The sequence below is a fragment of the Vombatus ursinus genome, unplaced genomic scaffold (genome assembly GCF_900497805.2).
Source record: "Vombatus ursinus unplaced genomic scaffold, bare-nosed wombat genome assembly UNPS02014830.1, whole genome shotgun sequence".
Classification (NCBI taxonomy): Eukaryota; Metazoa; Chordata; class Mammalia; order Diprotodontia; family Vombatidae; genus Vombatus; species Vombatus ursinus.
The window spans coordinates 30,883,487-30,906,600 of record NW_020954608.1 but is presented as its reverse complement, the minus strand read 5'-3'; the positions used below and the strand labels follow the sequence as shown (position 1 = coordinate 30,906,600).

General features: G+C 34.8%; 1 protein-coding gene across 3 annotated transcripts in view; it reads right to left on the bottom strand.

The window, feature by feature from the left end:
* Window positions 1-23,114, bottom strand: part of USP6NL (USP6 N-terminal like) — a 199,725-nt gene that overhangs the window by 60,326 nt on the left and 116,285 nt on the right. For all 3 annotated transcript variants that reach the window (XM_027838800.1, XM_027838799.1, XM_027838801.1), the window contains exons 4-5: window positions 21,147-21,229; window positions 17,880-17,919 (exon numbers count right to left, since the gene is read on the bottom strand). In XM_027838800.1, coding sequence (XP_027694601.1) covers window positions 17,880-17,919; window positions 21,147-21,229 — 123 coding nt within the window. The remainder of the gene's footprint in view (window positions 1-17,879; window positions 17,920-21,146; window positions 21,230-23,114) is intronic.

Here is a 23,114-nt window from a genome sequence, read left to right as displayed (position 1 = left end):
GAGGAGGCAAGAGATTCAAGAGCAGAGATCAGCCAGTGTAGTGTCAAAATGACTACCTATTGAGTTAAGATTAGCAATGAAGGAAAATGAAGTCAGAATCAGAGAAAGTACTAAAAGTTGGAACAACTGAAAGTTTCCATGAGGGCAGGAAATAGGTTTAGGAGGAATGAGACATAGGGACAGGTAGAATGATAGGGGATTATGGTCAAATAGGGGAATGTCAGAGTTTGTAATTAGGGAAGTGGCACAGTTGTGTATAATGGGAAGAGGTAGTGTGAGACCATCCCTATGTGTGTCTGAAAGAATGAGAAAAGGGGGTTGGGGATATTTTGAGAAGCCACAGGAGAAATAGTGGATGGAAGATAAAATTTAAAGCAGTCCCCATGCAGTGTTATAGGAAAGGGGGTGAAGCGGGGCTTGATCTGGGTCTGGTCTCAGACTTGGCTTTTCAGTGCAGTTGCTACTGCTCTTTAAGATATGTTGGGTTAGAGTTATTGTTATATTATCAAGTCATTATCATACCACTGAGTCATTATTCTATTACTGCTTTAAAATAATGTTCCGCCTTCATGTCTAAAATGGCCTATTCTCAAACCTGTCATATTTAAAATTCTTTGTAAAAAACTGGATATCTAAGTTCACGCCTTCACCATGACTATAGCAGTTTTTGAACATTAAGATGTAAATTGGATGAAACGGAAAAGAATTTGCATAAATTTAAACCTCACCAGTAGAGGTCAGTAGAACACAAAGTTCAAGGAAGGAAAGCAGGCATTACGAGAACCATCATTTTTGACTGTCAAGAGTTGAGTTATAAGATGAAGTTTTTTTTTTAAAAAGAACAAATTGCCTATTATTCTAAAAATTATTTAAATGTTTCTATATAAAATTTTGAATAGTTTAATCCTTGAAAATATATAACATTCCAATAAAAACATAATATTAAACAAAATGTTTTAGTTCATCTTTGATTTTACAATGTGGGTATTAACTTCCAAAACACTTTTAAGTCCTTCTACTACAACCTCTATAAATTCTGAACATGTTTTCCCACTCATCTGTTCGACATTTATTTATTAAGCAATCACAAAGTAAGAAAATTTTATGCCCTCATGGAACTCCTAAAAATCCTCAAAAGAAGCTCTAACCAACGATCTGAAGGTCTTCCTCTTGTGCCTCTGTTTTCTTAGAGATAACAATGTACTATTCCAACTGTCCATCTGCCGTCTCTCATTATTGATATATGATAAAATTACTTCCTTTTCTGGTGATATTTGTATGACTGATAATCTTTAAGGAACTTCTCAAATACAAGGCATCATTAATAACATGCTGCAGCCTGCTTTCATCCACCACATACCATTTCATTGTCCTTTTATAATTTTATAGTCACAAAGCATGATCAGAGAATATTGTTCTTACAAAGTTGAACTTTTGCTGCAGCTTAGGATCTCTGAAAACACTGTGCAATTTCCAGGTCAACTCTGCCTGATGTACTCAATTCTTGATCTGGCCCACTGTTTATTTACAATGCCTGTACTACTGCCCATCCAGCTTCATTTCATACTCTTGGCAATATGCGTTTTCCATTCACTTGGCTTTTCCAGTGGCAATGGTCAACTGTGGATATTGACAAGGAGCATTTATCCTTTGGGGCTCGCCAAAATGTCAGAAAGAGCACCTGGGGAGCCTTGCAATGAAAGGCAATCCATGATTTGGTTGGAATTTATGTAGGACACTTTCCACTTACTGGTGAACATCCTAAGTCAGCAAATCTCTCTATTTTGTACTTCATTTGACAACAATACTAAGCTGATTATTTAACAGTTATATGTGTCTCGTACAACTTTAATATATGCATGAGGCAATATATTACCATTAAGTCTGCTAATTATTACTCCAAGTCAAATACTTTCTTAAAAACAATGAAGAATAAACATAGCATTGTTCTGTTTTACCTATCTTTTACTCAGCTGTGTGACTGTAAAGACATTCTGCTGTAGAAAATTATGTGAAAACTTACAGGTTCCTTTTCATGTTTACATAAATACAAGCATAGAACACCTTCAAAGGCTTTTATAGAGTTGAGAAAATTGACATATTGTTGAGTTCACTAATGTCTTTTCCAATGCCCCCCTTTTTTTTCTTTTGAAGGGGTAGGGAGGAGTAAATCCAGTAAAAGCATCATTCACAATCTTTTCCATTCTTTTTCAATTCATTATCTCTGAAATAACTTGAAGATCAGTCTTAAAGAGCCTTTGAAGCTAAATAACCTCCAGTGCAGATTTCTTCTATTCATAGTTATAACTAACCACTTTTGTAAACATGATCTTAAGTGCCACCAGTATTTCCTCATATAGTAGCATATGCAAACAGAGATGATAGGCCCAAATGTGGTGGTTCCACTATTATTGTTGATAACAAAAAAGCATTATAAAAATGCTGGGAGACGTGTTCTATTTTATGTCTATCCTCAGTCTCCTAATTGCATCTACAAAAGTTGTAGTTAAGTTCTAGCTTACCAAGTCTCGTATCAAGGTGTCTGCAAGCTAACTCTCTAGTCAACTACTTTTCACTACCATATATGAGGTTGTATTACTACAACTAGCTAAGTGGCAAAGTGGATAGAGTACCAAGGCATGGAGTCAGGAAGGTTCATCTCCCTCAAATCTAGCCTCAAAATACTTACTAGCTGTTGGACCCTGGGTAAGTTATTTAACCCTGCTGGCCTCAGTTTCCTTATCTGTAAATGATCTGGAGAAGGAAACGGTAAAGCAGTCCAGTATCTTTGCCAAGAAAACCCCAAGTAGGTTCATGAAGAGTTGGACACGACTGAAATAATGAAACAACTACTACTCATCTGCTTTACAAAGCCCTTCACTGCTGTATCTCTTTTTTTTCTTTTTTTTTTTTTTAGGCAATTGGGGTTAAGTGACTTGCCCAGGGTCACACAGCTAGTAAGTGTTAAGTGTTTGGTCTGAGGCCAGATTTGAACTCAGGTCCTCCTGACTTCAGGGCCGGCGCTCTATCCACTCTGCCACCTAGCTGCCCCACTGCTAAATGTTTTCTGACTGAAGCAATTTTTTCTCTCCTTCTACCTTCTCATTGTGGCAACTGTATTTTATCAATCAAACTTCTATAAGAAATGGTGTCATTAGGAATCAATTTATTTACATTTGTCCATTTCCCATTAAAATAAAAATCAATAGCTTGCTTATGGATTCAACTAGAGCTCCCAGAATGACCTGTAATGTATTCTCATCGTGATCACTCTTTAAATATAACATTTATTTACACGTATATGTTTGCTCAAACTAACCATTGATTTTAATTACCTATAAGAAAATAACAGAATGGTTCCTAGATCTATAACTACTCTTTTCTTGTTGACTAAAATACAGTCAATTTCATTTGTTTTTCAAAATATTATTTTGGCCCAACAATTGTGGTACATGAATGCAATGTAATACTATTGTATTATATATATGCTATATAAGAAATGGCAAGCGGGCTGATTTCGGAAAAAAACTGGAAAAGACTTATATGAACTGATGCGAAATGAAGTGAGTAGAACCAGGAGAATATTGTACATAGTAATATCAACATTGTATGATGATCACCTATGACTGACTTAGCTCTTCTCAGCAATAAAATGATCCAAGATGATTTTAAAAGACTCATGATGGAAAATTCTATCCATATCCAGAGAAAGAATTGATGGAGTCTGAATGTAGACTGAAGCATACAACTTTAACTTTATTTTTTGTGGGGTTTTTTCCTTTTGTTCTGTTTCTTCTTTCACAACGTGATTAATATGGAAATGTTTTACATAATTGCACATATATAACCTATCTCAAATTGCTTACTGTCTTAGGGGAGAGGGAGAAAATTTGGAGCTCAAAATTTTATTTAAAAAATGAATGCCAAAAATTGTCTTTACATTTATTGGAAAAAATAAAATACTGTTTTTTTAAATGTCATTCCAGTCTCATCATATCCAGAACTTTTTTTTTTTTAACATTCTTCTTGAAAAAAGTACTCATGATGTACAATAATCTGCTTCTGGTAGTCTATAAGCCACTTTTAGTTCTTGATCCTGAACTATATATTATTTTATTTTTAATTGATGCCATTTTGGTTTTATGCTAGCTTAATTTCAAAATATATTCCTCACGCTTTCCCTTCTCATAAAGCTACTTCTCTAGGAAATAACTGCTAAAAAAAATAAAACAGTTGAGTAAAACTAACACAGAAACAGAATCCAATAGTACAGTCAATGTTCCACACCTTCAGGCATACACTTTTTTTGGGTAGATTTATTTTAAACTTAATTACGAAATGAGAAAAGAAAAAAAAAGTCATAAACACAGTAGACCATAAAAGAGAGGATTCAATATAAAACAATAAATTTCCATTTCAAGAAAACCTACATAATAAATACTACACATTGTTTTCAAAGCTGTCCAGATTTTCTTTGCTTCCTTGTTGGTTTTCTTTTGTTCTCTACTACGCACTTTTTACTTTATTTTTTTCCCTCCTCTCCCCCCACCTCCCTAAAGAAGGGTACAATTAAGTGTGTGTGTGTACATACACAAAGATATCTATAAATATACATATATACTCATACACATATATGTAAGACCATACTTCTATCATCTGTTTCTCTAAAGGTAGATAGCATCTTCCTTCATAAGTCCAAGTCTTTCCATGTTTTTTCTAAATCAACCAGCTCATCATTTCCTATACCACAGCAATATTCCAACCCAATTACATCCTAGATCCTCCATGAAAGTTTTCCCCAATTTTCTGCATTCCTTATGTTCCTGGCTACAAAGGTTTTATTTATACAAGAAAACTTTAATTTAAAAAAATTGAAATGATCTTTTTTATACTTTAACAATGCCCTCACCTTATAATATAGTTTAAGGTCTGATACTACTGAATCTACTTCTTCCACATGTTTTTTTCCTGGTTTCTTTGGAGTTCCTGATCTTTTGCTCTTCCAAATGAACTTTATTAACACTTTTTCTAACTCAGTAAAATTAATTTTATGTAATTTAATTGGGATGACATTGAACAAATAGATTAGTTAGGTAAAACTGTCATATTAAAAATTCTGTTGGCTTTACCTACCCACAAACAATAAATATTACTTCAATTATTTGGATCTGAGTTTATTTGTATAAAAAGTGTTTTATGTTTATGTTCATATAGTTCCTGCGTCTATTTTGGCAGGTATATGCTCAGGTATTTTATACTGTCTAGGCATTTTAAATGATCTAAAACAATACTGAATAATATTTCTGACACATTGTACTGTGTAGTTCCTCTATTTTTCACTTTTGATTAAATCTATTTTAACTCTGAGATCATGATTACTATCCCTGCTTTTTCTTACATACTAAATTCTACTCCTGCCCTTTATTTTATCTTTGTATCTCTCATTTTTATAATGTTTCCTGAAAGCAACATTTTTTTAATTCAATTTTTAATTTTTAATCTGCTATCTGTTTTTGTTTTATGGGTAAATTTGTCCCATTCACATTCTAAGTTACAATTACTTGTGTGTTTTCCTCCTTCCTATTTTTCTTCACTATCCTTCTCACCCTATTTACCCTATCCTTTCTCATTCCTCTGCTTTACTTCTACTTGCCCTCATATTCCTTAACCTACCCACCCTTCTAAGAATCCCTCCCTTATCCTCTCCCAACTAATCTCCTTGCCCTCTTATTTCTTTCTGAATTTAGATACCCTTCTAAATATATGCTGTTCCCTCTTTAACCCATTTCTGATGACAGTAAAGTTCTGCCTTCCCTCTACTAGCTACTTCTGTATCAATTTTTTCTTTTTATGCCTCATTTGTATGAGATAATTACTCCTTTTTATCTCTCCCTACAGTTTTTTAAGAATCACCTCATTATACTCAGTTCAGCCCATGCCTTTCTTTCAAACTACCCAAAAAATGATTACAATCATAAGAGTACTGCTAATATTTTCACAAAACAAAGTAAACAATTAGACCATATTGAGTCCCTTATAATTGGTCTTTCATTTTTACCTTATATCTAGGCATACACTTCTACAAAGAAGGAAGGTACATTTTCTCTCCTCCTTTTCATGTCCAAACTTGATCATGATAACGATAGATAGTATTCAGTTTAGCATTTACATTGGGTTTTTCCCCATGATGACATTGTTATAGTTATTGAGCATCTATTTTTCCCTGCTTCTGCTTACTTCACTTTATATCAGTTCATAAGTGTACCAAGTTTTTTTCCTAGTCTTTGTTTCTTACAGCAAATTTAATATTCTATTACATTCATGTATCATAACACTATTTCCCAATGAATGAGTAAATACTTTTGTTTCTATTTTTTTTTTTTTTTGCTACTAGAGAAAGTGTTGCTATAAATTTTGGTGTCTATAAGACCTTTCTTTCAGTCTCTGAATTCCTTAAGTTATATGTCTAGCAGTGGGATTGCTAGGTCAAAATGTATGGATGTTTTAGTCATTTTCTTAGCATTACTACAATTGCTTCCCAGAATGGTTGGACCAGTTCTAACTCCAAAATCCTTTTATCTGACTTTATTCATTTATTTATTTGAACGTTCCATTCTTCTCTCTGCCTTATGATCACTGACTCTGTTTTCTGTCCTCTCTGTGAGCTCTAATCCCTCCACCTGTAAGTTCTTCCACAGCTCATTTATTACTCATGCATTGGCTGTATTTTCCGCCCTTCCTTACCTCAAATTCTTGGTAAACCAGTTCAACTTTACATTACCCTCTACACTCAAGTCCCTCTCTCTCTTGTCCTATTACCAATTGTGCCCTTGCCAGATGCAAATCTTGGATTGTTCCCACCATCTCCCTGCTTCACTCCCCCTGAAGTGTTGCTAAAAAGAGCTGCAGAAATTATAAAACCATTCTGACTGGGTCCACTGCAAATTCAGGTTATATAATCTCAACTATGTCCTCACTACAGCAAGACAATCCTTTTACATCTCCCTGACTGATTTGCTATCCCATTCACCACAGCGGCTATTCTAAACTTTTTCATCCCCCTTCAAGCTTCCCACTCCTTCCTCCTTTCACTCTTAGCTCAGGACCTCACCTCATTCTTCACTGAATAAACTGAGGCCCATTCTTTGAGAACTTTCTTCACCCCTCATCATCTCATATCAGTCAGACATCTTCCCCCACTATCTCCTCCTTCACTCCTGTCTCATATAGGATTGATTCTTCTCCATCCAAAAGTAAATGATTTTACATGCACTCCTAATATCATTCCATTCCAAATCCTCCAGTAGAATGCTTCCTCCATTATCCCCATTTCCTCACTAATCTTCAATGTCTCCCTGTCTAATGTCTGCATTCCTGTTACTACAGACACACCCAAATCTTCCCCATCCTTAAAAATCCATCACTAGAGCTAATAATTCCCTCTAGTTATCAACCTTTTTTTATCCTCACCTTCATAGCTAAACTCACTGAAAAGCCATCTATTCTAGGTATCTCTACTTTCTCTCCTCTCACACTCTTCTAAACCCTCTATGGCTTTGGACCTAATGATTCAACTGAAACTTCTCTCTCCAATGTTACCAAAGACTTCTTAATTGTCAAATCTGTTGGCTTTTTCTCAGTCCTCATCTTTCTTGATCTATCTGTTGCCTTCTACACTATTCATCACTTTCTTCTAGATGCTATCTCCTCTCTGGGTTTTAAATTGGTTTCCTTGAATCAAGCCTCTTCCCACTCCAATCCATCCTCCACGCAGGTATCAAAGTGATCATCCTGAAGCACAGATTTGATCGTGCCATACACTCCCCAATCTCCCAACTCCAACTCAATAAACTCCAGTAGCTCCCTACTGAGGCAACCGGTGGCTCAATGGATGGTGTCACATCCTGGGCAAGTCACTTAACCTCTGACTGCCTGACAAAAGGATCCAATGGATCCACTGGAGAAGAAAAAGGCGAACCACTCCAGCACCTTTGCCAAGAAAACCCCATGGACAGTTCTGGTGTGCTACGGCCCACAAGGTCACAATGAGTCAGATATGACTGAACAACTTAATAACAACAAGCTCCCTATTACCTCCTGGGTCAAATATCAAATCCCGTTTGGCTTTTAAAGTCCTTCTAAATATGGTTCCTTCTTTCATTTCCAATCTTCTAACCCTTTAGTTCCCTCTACATATTTTGTGACTCAGTGACACTGACCTACCTAATACGTTCCACAGAAGATCCAATATCTCCTGACATGATGCCTTTTCAATGACTATCCCCTATGCTCGGAATGTTTTCCATTCCTCACCTCTATCTCTTGGTTTCATTCAAAACTCAGATGGAATCACACTTTCTGCAAGAGGACTGTCCTGGTGCTCCCCTATCCACTACTAAAAGGAGCTGGTGGTACAGTAAATAAAGCACTCGGCCTATATTCAGGAAGACCTGAGCTTAAAACCAAGCTCAGATACTATGTGGCTCTGGGCAAATCATTTAACCTCTCTGACTCAATTTCCTCAATTGTAAAATGGGGATAATGATAACATCTACCTTACAGGGTTGTTGTGAGGATCAAATGAGATAATATTTGTAAAAAGTACTTAGCACAGTGCCTAGCACATAGTAGATACTGTATAAATGCTTACCTTTTCCTACTAGTGCTTTCCCTTTGAGATTACCACCCATTTATAGTGTATATATTTTGTATGCACATAGATGTTTGTATGTTCTCTCCCTCCATTAGAATGTAAGCTTCCTGAAGGCAGAGATTATGTTTTTGTCTCTCTAGTATCCCCAGAATTTGCCACAGGGTCTGGTATATATATATAAAATAAGTACTTAATATATGCTTGTTAACTGACAGACCAGTTCATAGCAACACCCACACTATATCTCCACAACATATTCAAAATGAACTATCCCTATCTTTTGTCATCATTGCCAATTTGCTGGATTTCAGGTGAAACCTCAGTGTTTTGTTTTGTTTTTTGGCTTTTTGGGGGGGGTGAATTTCTGTTACTATTAAGGATCAGGAACAATTTTTCACATTTTTCATGCTTGACATTTTTCCTTCAGAGAACTGCTTGTTCATATACATTGCAGAATGGCTTTTAGTCTTATATATTTGTATGGGTTGGATACCAGGATATTATGGATTTGAGGCCCTTATCAAAGATATTTGATTGAAAAGGTTTAAAAAAAACTCAAATAGTTTGCCTTCTTTTCCTAGTTGCAATGATTTTAGATCATGAACTATATTTTCTAACAGTTTTTCTTGTCTTCCCCTGTGGACATTAATTTAAAGTTACAAATATCAAAGTAGATACAGTTATAAAGATTGAAATAGATCCAAAGTTTGAAGTTACAAAGATCAAAGTAGACAGTGACACTTTTAGGGCACCTTGTCAAGTTCTTCAGATAACTTAATTTCTTTATAAACAATTTTGGTATGTCAGCTGTAGTGGTCTTCAACATAATGCAAGGAGCAATTACCCAAAAACTCTACTGAAACTGCTCTCTCAGGAAATCTCAGTGATGTCAATTGCTAAATCAGACAGCCTTTTCCCAGTTCTCTTCCTTGATCTTTCTGCAGCTCTTGATATTGATGCCTTCCAGACATTTTCTCCTAGTTTTCCTAGAAACTTCCTCTAGCAGCTTTTGTGAGACTCTGCTTGCTACTTGTTTAAAAGCTCCTTCTTGGTTCTCTGTTCAGGATCATTATCTAGTACAGCCATCTGAACAATAGCATCTATCAAGGCTCTGTCTTAAGGACTCTTCTTCACTTTTCTCTCCACATTTTCATTCTTGGTTACCTCAGCCTTACACAGAATCAATTTTAATTTCTATGTAAATGAATTCCAAATCTATTTGTCTAGTCTTTATCTTTCTCTTGAGCTCCAGTCCCACATCACCAACAGTCTGATTAATGTCTTCATCAGCAAGTCAAAGAGGCTTGTCAAATGTCATTTAATTCTTAGATCCTTATATAGTAAGTTGTTTTTGTATTATCCACAAATACTAAATACGAAGAATTTTGTATTTTGTACAAATACAAAAACAACTTACTATATACATTTTTGTATTATATATCCTTAGATTCTTAGTAAGAGAAATTCACCCCACCCCCAAAAAGCCAAAAAACAAAACAAAACACTGAAGTTTCACCTCAAATCCAGTAAATTGGCAATGATGACAAAAGATAGGGATAGTTCATTTTGAATATGTTGTGGAGATATAGTGCGGGTGTTGCTATGAACTGGTCTATCAGTTAACAAGCATATATTAAGTACTTATTTTATATATATATACCAGACCCTGTGGCAAATTCTGGGGATACTAGAGAGACAAAAACATAATCTCTGCCTTCAGAAAATGTCAAAAACTGAATTTCTCTCCCCCACCAACCTTTCCCTCTTCTACTAAATTGCCTATTTTTGTTGAGGGTACCACTATCTCTCCAGTCACCTAGGCCTATGACCTCAGAACCATTTCTGAGTTGTAGCCTCTTACCCATCCAATCCACTACCAGGTCTTGTTGATTATAACTGCACAATCTCTCTCATATCCTCTAACTATGTCACCTATATCCTTTGCCTATGTCAAACTGTCATTATCTCTCAACTGACCAATATAATAGTCTAGCATAACTGGTATCTTTCCTCCCAGTCTCTCCCTTCTCCATACCATGATATGATGCAAAGGATTATAGTGAAGGAAAACGGAGGAAGAAAGTGAAACAAAGTTTCACCAGAGTATACAACAGGCCACCTATACAAAAATAAGAAACAGCTGAGGAAGGAGATCAGTAAGAAGATAACAAGCTTGGCAGAGAGGCACAGAAATAATGATGGAGGACACTAATCATACAGACATATGCTAGATCTCTCCCTGATGAAAAAAGTAATTTCTTGACTTGAACTAATGTTAATGTCATCCTTCAAAAAAGTTGATGAACCCAGTAAGAAAAATTCTTTTCTGGATTTGATTATCACCAATAAGGAGAAACTGGCTGCTAAGAATGATGAGTATAGTACCTTGATAGGATTAGTACAGACAGTTCTCACTTCATTAAGTAGACCTTTCTGCAGATCTCTATGTAAAGTGAGTTTTACATAATGTGAATTAAATATTGTACAGTAAAGTTAACATAGGGTTGTGTTTTTTTTGGAATGTGGATTTCTTCCAGAATTCTTTATGTAAAGTCAAATTTGCATAATGCAACTTTAGGGTAAGTGAGAACTCTCTGTAACTACTCAATTTTAAAATTTACAAAAGAAAAGCCTGACATATATCCTAAATCTGGGATGAGCACATTTCAAAGAGTTCAAAGAAATAATAAGGATAACAGGGAGACATGGCAAGACAGTAGTTTTTCCCTAAACAGCTCCAAGGATTGTAGTAGGCTGCAAGTTTAATTTGACTCAAGAATTTCTCTCACAGGCATTTCTAAGTTCTTTATTTTTCCTTCCTTAGAACTAGAAGAGTCCTTAGAGATCATCTTTTCTAATTCAATAACAATCATCAAAATATTCTCAGATGAGAAAACTGAAGCCCAGAGATTGAGATATTTGGATTTATGAATATTAAATAGCTTAAGTATAGCCAAATTGGGATTAGAATCCATGCCCCTGGACTTAAAAGGCAAAAGTTATTATATATATATTTACTTTGTAGACAAAAATATTGAAATACTGGATTTACTTCTGACAAGCCAAACAAATTAATGCAATCTAGAGCTACATAAACAGAGACATGATATTCAATTCTGGGTCACATATTTTAAGAAGAGCACTGATGAACTAGAGTTTTCAGAGGAGAATAACTAGGATGAATGAATGAATAAAAAAAAAAAATCATGTGCTTACTATGTACCTAACACCACGCTAAGTACTAAGAATTTTGTACTTTGCACAAATACTAAATACTAAGAATTTTGTATTTTGTACAAATACAAAAACAAAAAAGTCCCTGCCCTCAAGGAGTTTACCTTCTAATAGGAGGGGACAACATCTATAAAGGAGTGCTGGTCAAGGAAGAACATTTTGGTTGAGAAGATTAAAGGGATGGTGAGAGATGCCATAAGGGAAGAAACTGATAATACTCCTTCCAAGATCAATGGTACAGTTGACTTGATCGGGGTCCTAGAAATGGAGAGTGGTGGTATGGAGATATGGTCTCTAGTCTAGGTAGCAAGGAAGTTGGTAAATAACTGTAAAGTAGGAAGTAGTGAAGGGTCTGAAATTTATGCTACTCTATTTTAAATCTATAGTTCTTACTGGGCTGAACTCCAGAAATTAAGATATCTTCTCCTAGGATAAGGTGATCATGAGAAATCTTATCAAGATGTTTAACTCAACCTTAAATACTCAGCACCTTCCAACTTCTTCACACCCTTTTCTCCTGTGATGGGAGGGCTATAGGGTGGAGCACTAAACTTCATCCAAAGTTTTCCTTTATGGAAGGCAGAACTTGGACTTGGCAGTTCACATCACTTTCCACCTACAGCTCTGCTTGGTCTGAACTCCACAGAACAAGATATATATACCCTGGGGTCATTATCTGCCTTCCTTTCCAGCTGGGTCTTCCCCATTAGATTATAAATTCCTTGAGGGCAGGAATTGTCTTTTTCTTATTTGTATCCACCTCACTTAGCACAGTACCTGGCACATAGTAGGTAGGCACCCAATATATATTTACTGAATTGAATAACATGAGAATTGGAATATAGACCCTTGGAATCCTAATCCAGTGTTATTTACATTTGGTGCTCTAAGCCATTATACTTGGGTCATCCAGTTTAATGCCTTCATTTTAATTTATTAATTTATTTTACAAATATTTATTCTCTCTCATTTTCCAACCTCCAACTTAACAACTAAAAAGAATAAAAGGAAAAGAGAAACCCCATAACAAATATGCATAGTTGAACAAGATAAATTCCTATACTGGTCATGTCCAAAAACCTATGTTTCATTCTGCCATTATAAGTTCATCATTCTGGCAGGAGGTTGCATGTTTCAACTTTAATGCTCTGGCCTCATCATAGTAAATATATGCCCTCATATGAAGGAGGAAATTGAGGTTCAGAGAATCTTTGTGACTCACACTTTTCCTAAAGAACTAGGCCAGGATACAAACCCAGATTTTGTAACTCTAAATACACTACCTCCTCCATTCCAACATGTTGTTCTACCTCAAACACATTTTCGAAAGTTAATAATACACATACACACACACACACACACACTACAACCTCCATAGACTTTATCATAGTTAGAGATATGTGTCAAATTTATCAGATAGTAGAGTTCCCTAAATGAAGCACCGCTTAAAATCATGGGGGTTCAAAAAATCCACAGAAATAATCCAACTCCACTCCACTGCTTCAGGTTCAACACATTTATTCTTATGCAATGGGCCCAGTGGCTCTGTCACTACTTCACTGTATGACTGATCCTCTTTTTTAATATATAAACTTAAACCTATTCTTTTAACTTGTTGTTTTCAGTCTTCAGTGGGTTAGGAAAATAACTAATCAAGTAGATTAAAATTGTGTATTTAAAGTAAAATTACTTGGCAAAACATTGGAAATTACGGGGATGCCCATCAATTGGGGAATGGCTGAACAAGCTGTGGTATATGAATGTAATGGGATGCCATTGTGCAATAAGAAATGATGAACAGGCAGACTTCAGAAAAAACCTGAAAAGACATGTACGAACTAATGCAAAGTGAAATGAGCAGAACCAGGAAAACACCATACACAGTATTAGCAACATTGTGTGATGATCAGCTATGAGTGACTCAGCTCTTCTCAGCAACACAATGATCCAAAACATGTACCAAAAGACTCACAAAGGAAAATGCTATCCACATCCGGATGAAGAACTGATGAACTCTGAATGCAGATCAAAGAATATTTTTTCCACTTACTTTATTCTTTCTCATGTGTGACTCTTCAGTATATCGGTTTTGTGAGGGCTACACTGATTTTGTGAGGGCTACACTGTCTGATCAGAGAGCTTTTGTGCTTACTTCTGGGCTCAGGAGACAATACCCTGAAGATTTTAACCTTCTCATCCTTGAAACACCAGCCCTGGGGGCCTACTGTCCTGAGTGTCTTGTGAATGTCTTATCTAGTCCGCTATTTAAGCCAGCCTTAGCTATGCATCACTTCACTTCTTACTCCTTTAGACAGCCTTAGCTTGTAGGCTCTGGTATGGTCTTCCCCTCTTATCTCCCAATACTGGAACCTTGATTAAATCAACTACATCCCAGTTCTGGCCAATCTATTATAGAACTATTTACCAGCTTTTTCCTCACAAAAGGAAGGCCCTCCCGGGCCTCCACTCCCCTAAAGGGAGTCTTCCTCATTACTAAGTAAGTTCCTGGAAGGCAGAGACTCTCTTTATTTTTTACTTGCATCACCAACACTTGGCACATTGCTTAGAATACACTAAGTGCTTAATGAATGGGTGTTCATTCATTCATTCCATCATAGCAATGCTCTGGATAGCTGTTATTGAAGAAAGTTTGACTTGCATATAAATTTGAGGAGTTCCTTTACACATGTGTATTTGTGTACACAGAGATACAGACACACAACATCTATGGTCTATTTTTCAAAACTGATCAGCAATTTTCAATTATTTGATATTTCCATGAGTAAGTTATGCAAAGTTTGTTTAACTGCTAACTATAGTAACCATTTTGAATGTTTTTTTTTCCTTTCTAAAAAAGAGACACTGCCTTAGAACCAAGTTAAAGTGATACTCCTCCAAATGCGTTAACAACCCATGTCAACCAGTAGAAAGTCAAGAAAGTGAAAAGACCAGATTCTTTTCATTTTATATCCTGTTTGGCCCCAGTCTCCAGGACTCAGTCCCTTTCCCCATATTAGCTGCTTGGAGAGAAGTTCATTTTACCTAACTATTAAATGTAGAACTTCAGGGCAGCTAAGTTGCACAGTGGATAGAGCACCGGCCCTGAAGTCAGGAGGACCTGAGTTCAAATCTGACCTCAGACCAAAACACTTGACACGTACTAGCTGTGTGACCTTGGGCAAGTCACTTAACCCCAACTGCCTCACTAAAAAAAAAAAATACATGTAGAACTTCATATAAAACTAATGAGAGGCACTGATGCTCAGCAACAAAACTGAATTTAACAGCCCACTCTTCTATCACCACACTCTTATTAAGTTCCCATCTGTCAATTAGTAAAGGTTCTGCTCTTACCCCTAATTAAATACTTTCCACTACTCAGAGCACCAGAGTCAACAGAAAAAATCAGTTTAAAAACATTCACCATAAGAGCTGTCCATCAAAAACTAAATGAACAAGAGCTCATTTCAGCAGCAAAGGGAAATTCTCTCTCAAAGGGAGAGAATAGATGGTAGACAGTAACTAGAACAAAGAAAAAGCAGAAAATGAGACATGACTGTGGTACAAATAAGAGAGAAGAAAACACATAGGGAAGCCTTTCTGTGCTTCGTATCTTACCCAAGTCATATGGCAATATAATCTAAGTTCTTTTAATAATGCATTTATATTACTACTTCTGATCACAAAATTACTTCTAGTTGTTCAGGGTATATAAGACTGTCCATATAAATGACAGTCTCACCATATTCAATAAGGGACATCTATTTTAAGTTGAGAAGATGATCTCAAATCTGTATACTAACTTTTCAGGAACTGTGCAAGGGTCACCTTTTGACAGAATTCATAGAGACATATTTTGATATCCCTTCACAGTATGAAAAATAGGCTTGGTACAATCCATGGGAGAAAATGTAGCAATAATACTACAAGTCATTGTACTACTTATGTTTTGTTTATCATTATAAAGAATAATTCTTCCTCCTTCCCTGTATCACTCTCTTTTAAAAATTCGTGTCAATTCAGTTATCTGTATTACTATAGGAGTAAAATGTCAGTAATTTTAAAGGAGTAAAATGTTAAGTGATTGACTGTAGGAGTAAAATGTCAGTAATTAAAAAAAAACAGTAAAATATATTCCATTTGATAAGGCTCAAAAATAAACAGAACACAGGAAAACTCAAGCAATTCATATTAAATGTTTAATGGGAATCTTATTAAAATAATTTACAAAATGTAAAACATGTGAGAGCTATGTAACTCTCCGATCATTTTGAATAATGTTTTACAAAGAGTAGGTACTTAATATATATTTATTCAATGTGTGATAAGCTAGAATGGGCTTGAGATCTTTTTCTCCAAGCTGCTCATTTTATGAATGAGAAAAAAAAGTCCTCAAAAAGACCAAAGTCACACATAGCTAGTGAGTGGCACTGTTAAGCCTGGAACTCAGGGCACATCCATTGTTCCATGAAATATACCAAGTCAGTATCTAGTCTGGGGAACCAATTGTTATTTGATTTAAAGTATCTAGGAATCAAAGGCAGTTAGCTGTGAAAACACAGAGCATCTTGAAATCCTTCCAACAAGAAAGTGCTTCATGAACATAGAATTTTAATGTTGCTTCGTCCCAAACTACTCTTCTAGGAGATAAAACAAGAAGTTACAGGACCATGGTAGAGCAGACTCAAGGGTTTTGCTCATTTACCACAAATAAATCTTATACGCTTAACTGGCAATGGGGATATCCCACAGCAATTACTATAACCTCATGGTCTATCTTAGAGGAAGAAAAACTAAAGTAATAAATGATACTATATCCACATCTTCCCTCTAAAGTATCTAATGTAAGGTAGATATCCAAAGCCCAAGGACATAATCCATTTACATATTGCTGAAGAACCAACAGATAATAACTATAAGGGTTGATAAAAATAACCAAGAAATCACAGAAACAATGTTCTGCTAAACTAACTGCAAATAATGTAGAGCTGTGTATTTAAGTCTGTCTCTTCACCTCTGAATTGCTATAGATCCTTCAAAGCTGCTCTTAAACTGGCGAATTCCCAATTTTTGCCTTCTTTGATTTATCCCAGTTGCTAATGACCTTTCTCCTTAGGTCTCCTATATCACTTTGTTTTGAATGTCCTTAATGTACTTTGGTAATTTTTGTTTAGGTAATGGGGTTAAGTGACTTGCCCAGGGTCACACAGCTAATAAGTGTCAAGTGTCTGGGACCGGATTTGAACTCAGGTCTTCCTGACTCCAAGGCCAAACCTCTATCCACCTTGCCACCTAGTTGCCCCTTGTTTTTGTGCTTTTACCCCCACCCACTAGTCTATAAGTTCTATATTTTTGTTTCTGTAACCTCATAATTCAGTATAGTTCCTACAGCATAGTCAATACTTAGTATTTGTTGAATTAATGAGTGAATTAGAATAAGGACCAGTTCTTATCTAAATTTTGCCCTTCTCTTGCAATGCCTAACACAGTGTTCTTCTCATTAGAGTCTAATAAGGGTTTGTTGAATTAATGAACAGATCATGTATATGATGCATATGTACCTACATATATATTATTTAAACATATATCTAAATATCTACATGTGTATATGGATCTATATATGTAAGAACAAGACCAACTTTAGCTAAACGTTCAGGTTATGCTTTAGGTCTCAAATTAAACCTGCTGCTTTCTCCTAATTCTCCTGTCTTCTGTTAAGATTAGAATATAATTTTTTTTCTGACAATAACAATCATATTTTGTTTCCAAGTTCCCATCCCAACTCTTAACATCTTTTAAGGACTGTTCATTTCAAATTTAATTCATAGGTGATATAATCAAGACTAAATGCTATGATCTTTGAAACTTCCAATAGCAAAGATGCCTTTAAATTCTGTGTGATGGATTTGATAACTTTATGCATTATAAGGAAAGGTTTCCTAATAAAAGGTGTATGAATAAAAGTTATAAATAAATAGAGAGTATAACTTACCCTTTCTACTGCTGCATTGTGGTTTGGAAGCTCCTCCTCACTGTGGGAGGGAAAGTATTAATGAGATACAATTTTATGTTCAAGAATACCATTATATTTCTTACAATTACACACCTACAGATACACAACAGATTCACAGCTATTGTTATCATAACCAGGAATATATGTCCATACTTCTCTATATACCTGGCACAAAAAAGGTATAGAATAAATGCTTGTTGATTGCCTGATTTAGTAGAGATGATGATTTTATTCCATAACTACAACCACTATACATTATCCTTTTTCATCATTTCATCACCTGGGGCCCATAAACTTTTTAAAAAATGGTTCTACTTAAATGTTTTATTCATGTTTATTTTTCTTTGGCGAGGGCAGAGAAGCTGAGAAGCAAGGTTGAGGATGAAGGTGTGAAAAAGAAAAATCAGGATCACTTAAAGTGACTACCCCTTCTTCCTAGGTCATAAAGTAATTTTTAAAAGTATTTTGATAACTCTATTTCTATAGAATTGGTTTCCTTTGTCATCTTGCATATTTTATTTTATGTAGTTAAAAACATTATTCTGAGAAGGGTATCCATAGGTTTGGCCAGAATACCAAAGGAGTCCATGATACACAAAAAGTTAAGAACCTCTGCTTTAGGTCAAGCAATAAATGGTTACATTAAATTTACCAAGAGAAGATAAATATTATATGAGTTGAAAAGAAAACTTCAAATCTTGGTTAATGATTTGAATCTCCTGGATTGAGTAGTAAGCAAGAAATATGTTGTTTATTTTAGTTTCTGATTAACTTAGGTGATGTATTTCTTTTACTCTAGGTAACAAGATCATTTTTTCAATTAAGAATCTTAAAATTAACAAGTTTTAACATGTCAACAATGTTATGTGAAATCTAAACTAATAGTTTCAAAAGAAAAGGTTCTGAAGACTTACAATCATAAAGTTTTTAACTTAGCTTTTCACAGATTTGCCAAAGGTTTATTGCAAACTGTAGGTGATCTATTCAAGTTGGCTATCACAATTACATAAATATATATTACTAAATTGCTAAAATTTTGTTTGCTGGAAATTTTAAACTTAAATTTAGTATGACAAATTTTCCCTTTTAAGGAAAATAATTTCTTTTTTAAAATAATTTCTTTATTTTCTCCTCTTTTCCTTCTCCCATCTTTTAACTCATGACCTGTTCAGCTGAAAGCACTATCTATAGTTCAATAAAGACTAAGCATCTTTTGTTCAGCAGAATGAATACAGAGTAACTGTATTCTATGAACAAGCATTCTAGATACTTAAACATGACATCTTTCCATTTCCTAAGTATAACTCCTTCGGCAGTGCATTAATCTAAAACAAACCTCTTCATTCCTCAGCACTATACAAAGGCACTTCTGTTTTACCAACAGGCCAGTCTGGTTTCAGCTCTTCAGTATTCATTTTGTAGTTTGTTGAATAACTAAACTAGCAGTGTACTGTCATATGTTGGCCTATACTATAGGATAATTTGAGTTTGAAATATATCTATGAAACAAAGGCTCAACAAGACCTGAAGTAAACAACATTATAACAGGCAAATAATGTCTCCTCTGTTTTGCTGAATAAGCAATATTACATTACCTTGAACAATTCAGTTCAATAAGCATTTATTAAATACCTTTACCTGTGGAACACTGCTGTAAACACCAAAGAAGATACAAAGTTCAGTCTCTAACATCAAAAAATTTACAATTTAGTAAGGGAATATGACAGATAAATAGATAGAAGCTAGAGATATCATATATATACACACATATATTTATATTACATAAATACACAAACACATATATACAAACAAATATAATACAAACAGAACAAGATTAGTTAATAGAAAATGTACAGATGTAGGGAAAGCTATTCAAGGTTTAAGGCGAGATCACTTTTAAATGAAAGAACTAGGGAAGGTTTGTTATTTTATTGATATCTGTACTTGATATATCCTTTCCCCTCCAATCAAAAACTGTAACAGATAGTACTCTATCAATCTGGAAGAACAATAAACCAACACAGCAAGGAGACTATTTATAGTCCTTTAGCCAAGAAATGGCCAGAAGCAACATCTAAATTCCTAAGTGAATAAGTTCTACATCTCTAAGTACCCCACAGTGTCATTGGGGAAAAATACGACCTATAATCCTATCTATGAGGTCACATCCAGAGAAAGTTTTTTTACTTGAAGTTAGCAATTAAAGCAAAAATCAACAGCTTCATTTAAAGAAATGTAATGAAATATCTAACATTCATAGATTGAAATCCATTTCTTTGCTTCTCTATTTTTATTTTTGCTGCCAACTGATGGAAGCTAATGAAAATTCAATGTATTTAAAGAATACAGTTGGAGAGCATGAAAGCTGGTGCAACTGTCTCATTCCAGTAAGAGTTTTGAACTTTACTGTCTGAAGTGTGCCTAAGGCAAAGCAATGATCTCTAGCATTAGTAAGATATTCTGAAACACATACTTCAGTGTTAATAGGTTTCTTTCTTACACTATAAGAATAACACAGGAAAACTATCTTTTAAGATATCCAATTTTAAAAGCACATATTGCTCCAATGTCCAAAACATTTATTAGAAATAAAGCAAAAAACCAAACACCAACAAAAAAATTAAAACTAAAATAAAAAAAGAAAGAAAAATATTAAAATTTCTATCAAATCTCAAAGCCACTAAAGCCAAATGAAGATGAGTAGGAATAATTAAAAAAAAAAGTCTCTTCTTTCTTTCCCTCAAAAAGACCCCAACACTCTAGGGTTCTTTGTACCAGAACCCCCATAAGTATAATAAATCATTAGCTAGCTTTTCTTCAATGTCCATGTAGTTTAAAGCAGTTCTTTACAAGGTTCATTCATTTTTTCATTAACCTAACAGCAAAACTGCTGAGTGCTAATTATTTTTACAATGTGTAACATGAATTTTCATAACAATTTTAAAACTAGAATGTTCCTAAATTTATTTCATTTTGAAATATTAGTAATACTCATCAGTCGTATTTAATTTTTTTCTGAATAAAATAAAAGGCATATAAAAATTGTTACTCCTGATAGCAGTTCATTCAGAAAGGCTAAAATCCCTGGGAACTTTATAACTGAAAAGTACAATGACATACCATTTAGAAGTTATGTGGCACATTATTATTGTCACAAGTTATCTTAGAAATAATCCAAATCAATACTTGCAATAATTGCATAAAAATATTCTTACTAAATAGCTATGTTAAATCTGTGTAACTCACTGTAAAAAGCCAAATCTGTCAGTGACTTTATAAACAAGGTAATCAGCATCTTCCCAAGGTTCAATTTCTGCACCTTCACGACCCTGAGGTAAGAAAAGGTAAAAAAGTAAATGTTTATGTAATGATAAACTATATTTTAATAGCATATATTTTCCATAGTGTTTAAATTTTATAAAATGCTTTCCTTACAATAGCCCTGTGAGGTATATAGTACCAAATATTATGTAAAAAGGATATTTATTTTACAGATGAAAAGGCTCAGAGAGTCAAATGATGTGCCACAGTGATGCAGCTAATAACTATCAGCTACAGCTCTCGCCTAGGTCTTTCCAGTTGTCTTTTCATTACACGGTATTACTCATTCAGGAAACCATAAATGTATGTGCTTTGTTATTTTACGTGAGGGACTACTTCCAATGACAACAGTAACAGCTGGAGAAAAGAAACATAATCTATTTTATTCATCAAGAACTTCTGTTTTATAAAATTGATTTTCCAAACTTAAAAAAAAAATCTCTATTTCCATGGCTCTTGAACCAAGATACCAAAGATCAGCAAACGATTTTGCCAATCCATCTCTTACTGAGAAGTACACTGAGAAACAAGAAAATCTAGAACATCATTGAGAGGGCTAACAAAACAGAACCTTTAGAGTTGTTTTTACAAAGACTTTGCTATGTCAGGCAACTTTGGAAGTTTGTGGCAAAAAGTAGCCACCCAAATTAACTTCTAAAATTAAAAATTTTAACCTAAATTTCAAGTTTGAGTTGTTGTTGTTCTTTGGTATATGGAAGTACCAACATAACAATCCCTTGTGCCTCAGAGGACAGTCTTCATCAGCTGCATTCAACCTTTGGTGATGAGTTTTTCTAGTCACTGATTGAACAAGCATCTATCAAATACTTACTGCATTCGAGGTACTGGGCTAATTACTGGGGATATAAAGAAATTAGCCCAGTGTCTAGAATATAATAAGTATCAAAGAACTCACATTCTAATGGAGGAGACATTACAATCACTAGGTACATAGAAGGTACATACAGAGTAGAGGAAAGGTAATCTGTGTAGGGAAGACACTAGCAGCTGGAAGGACTGGGAAAGGCTTCCTGCAGAAGGTAGACTTGGAACTAAGTCAGGAAAGCTAAGAGGCAGAGGTGAGGGGGTCAAGCATTGCATAGCTAGTTAGGCTGGCCCTCAAACAACACATAGATACAGTTTCTGTTCCTGTTCTTAAATTCTATCCCACTTTGCAGGGCCTGTTAAAATTTGCACTCCACTCCTAAATTAACTCCCCATCACCATGAGGCATTACTACTGTAAGGGAGGAGACATAACAATAACTAGGTATATTACTAATCTAATGCCTCATGTCCAATTTTAATGGAACTATTCTTAACTTTGAAAAAAATTTATTCTTAATCTGTCATAGTCTGAATTTGTTCTTTTGTAGTCTCAAAATATGTAGAATATTTGGAAAGTCCAGAGTTATCATGGATTCTTCTTATAAATAACATTGATGATGTTCTGTCATTTCAGTTATGTCAAACTCTGTGACTCCTTTTTTGGGATTTTCTTGGCAAAGATAATGGAGTCTGCCATTTCCTTCTCCAGCTCATTTTACAGATGAAGAAACTGAGGCAAACAGGGTTAAGTGACTTGCACAGAAGTCACACAGCTAGTGTCTGAGGCCAGATTTGAGCTCATAATGATGAGTCTTCGTAACTCCAGGCCTGGCACTTTATCCACTGTGCCACTTAGCTGTCCTATAAATATCATTACCTATCATTTATTCTAAGATTTAAAAAATAAACAAGTCAGGAATAACAGGCTTTGATAAGCAATTTGAACGATATGCTTGGGACCTATGAAGAGTCTGTAAGAAAATAAGTTAAACAAGGAGAGGTAGAATATTTAGTCTATAATAAGAATCAGAATGTTTATAGTTAACTTAGTGCTTAAAGATTAGAA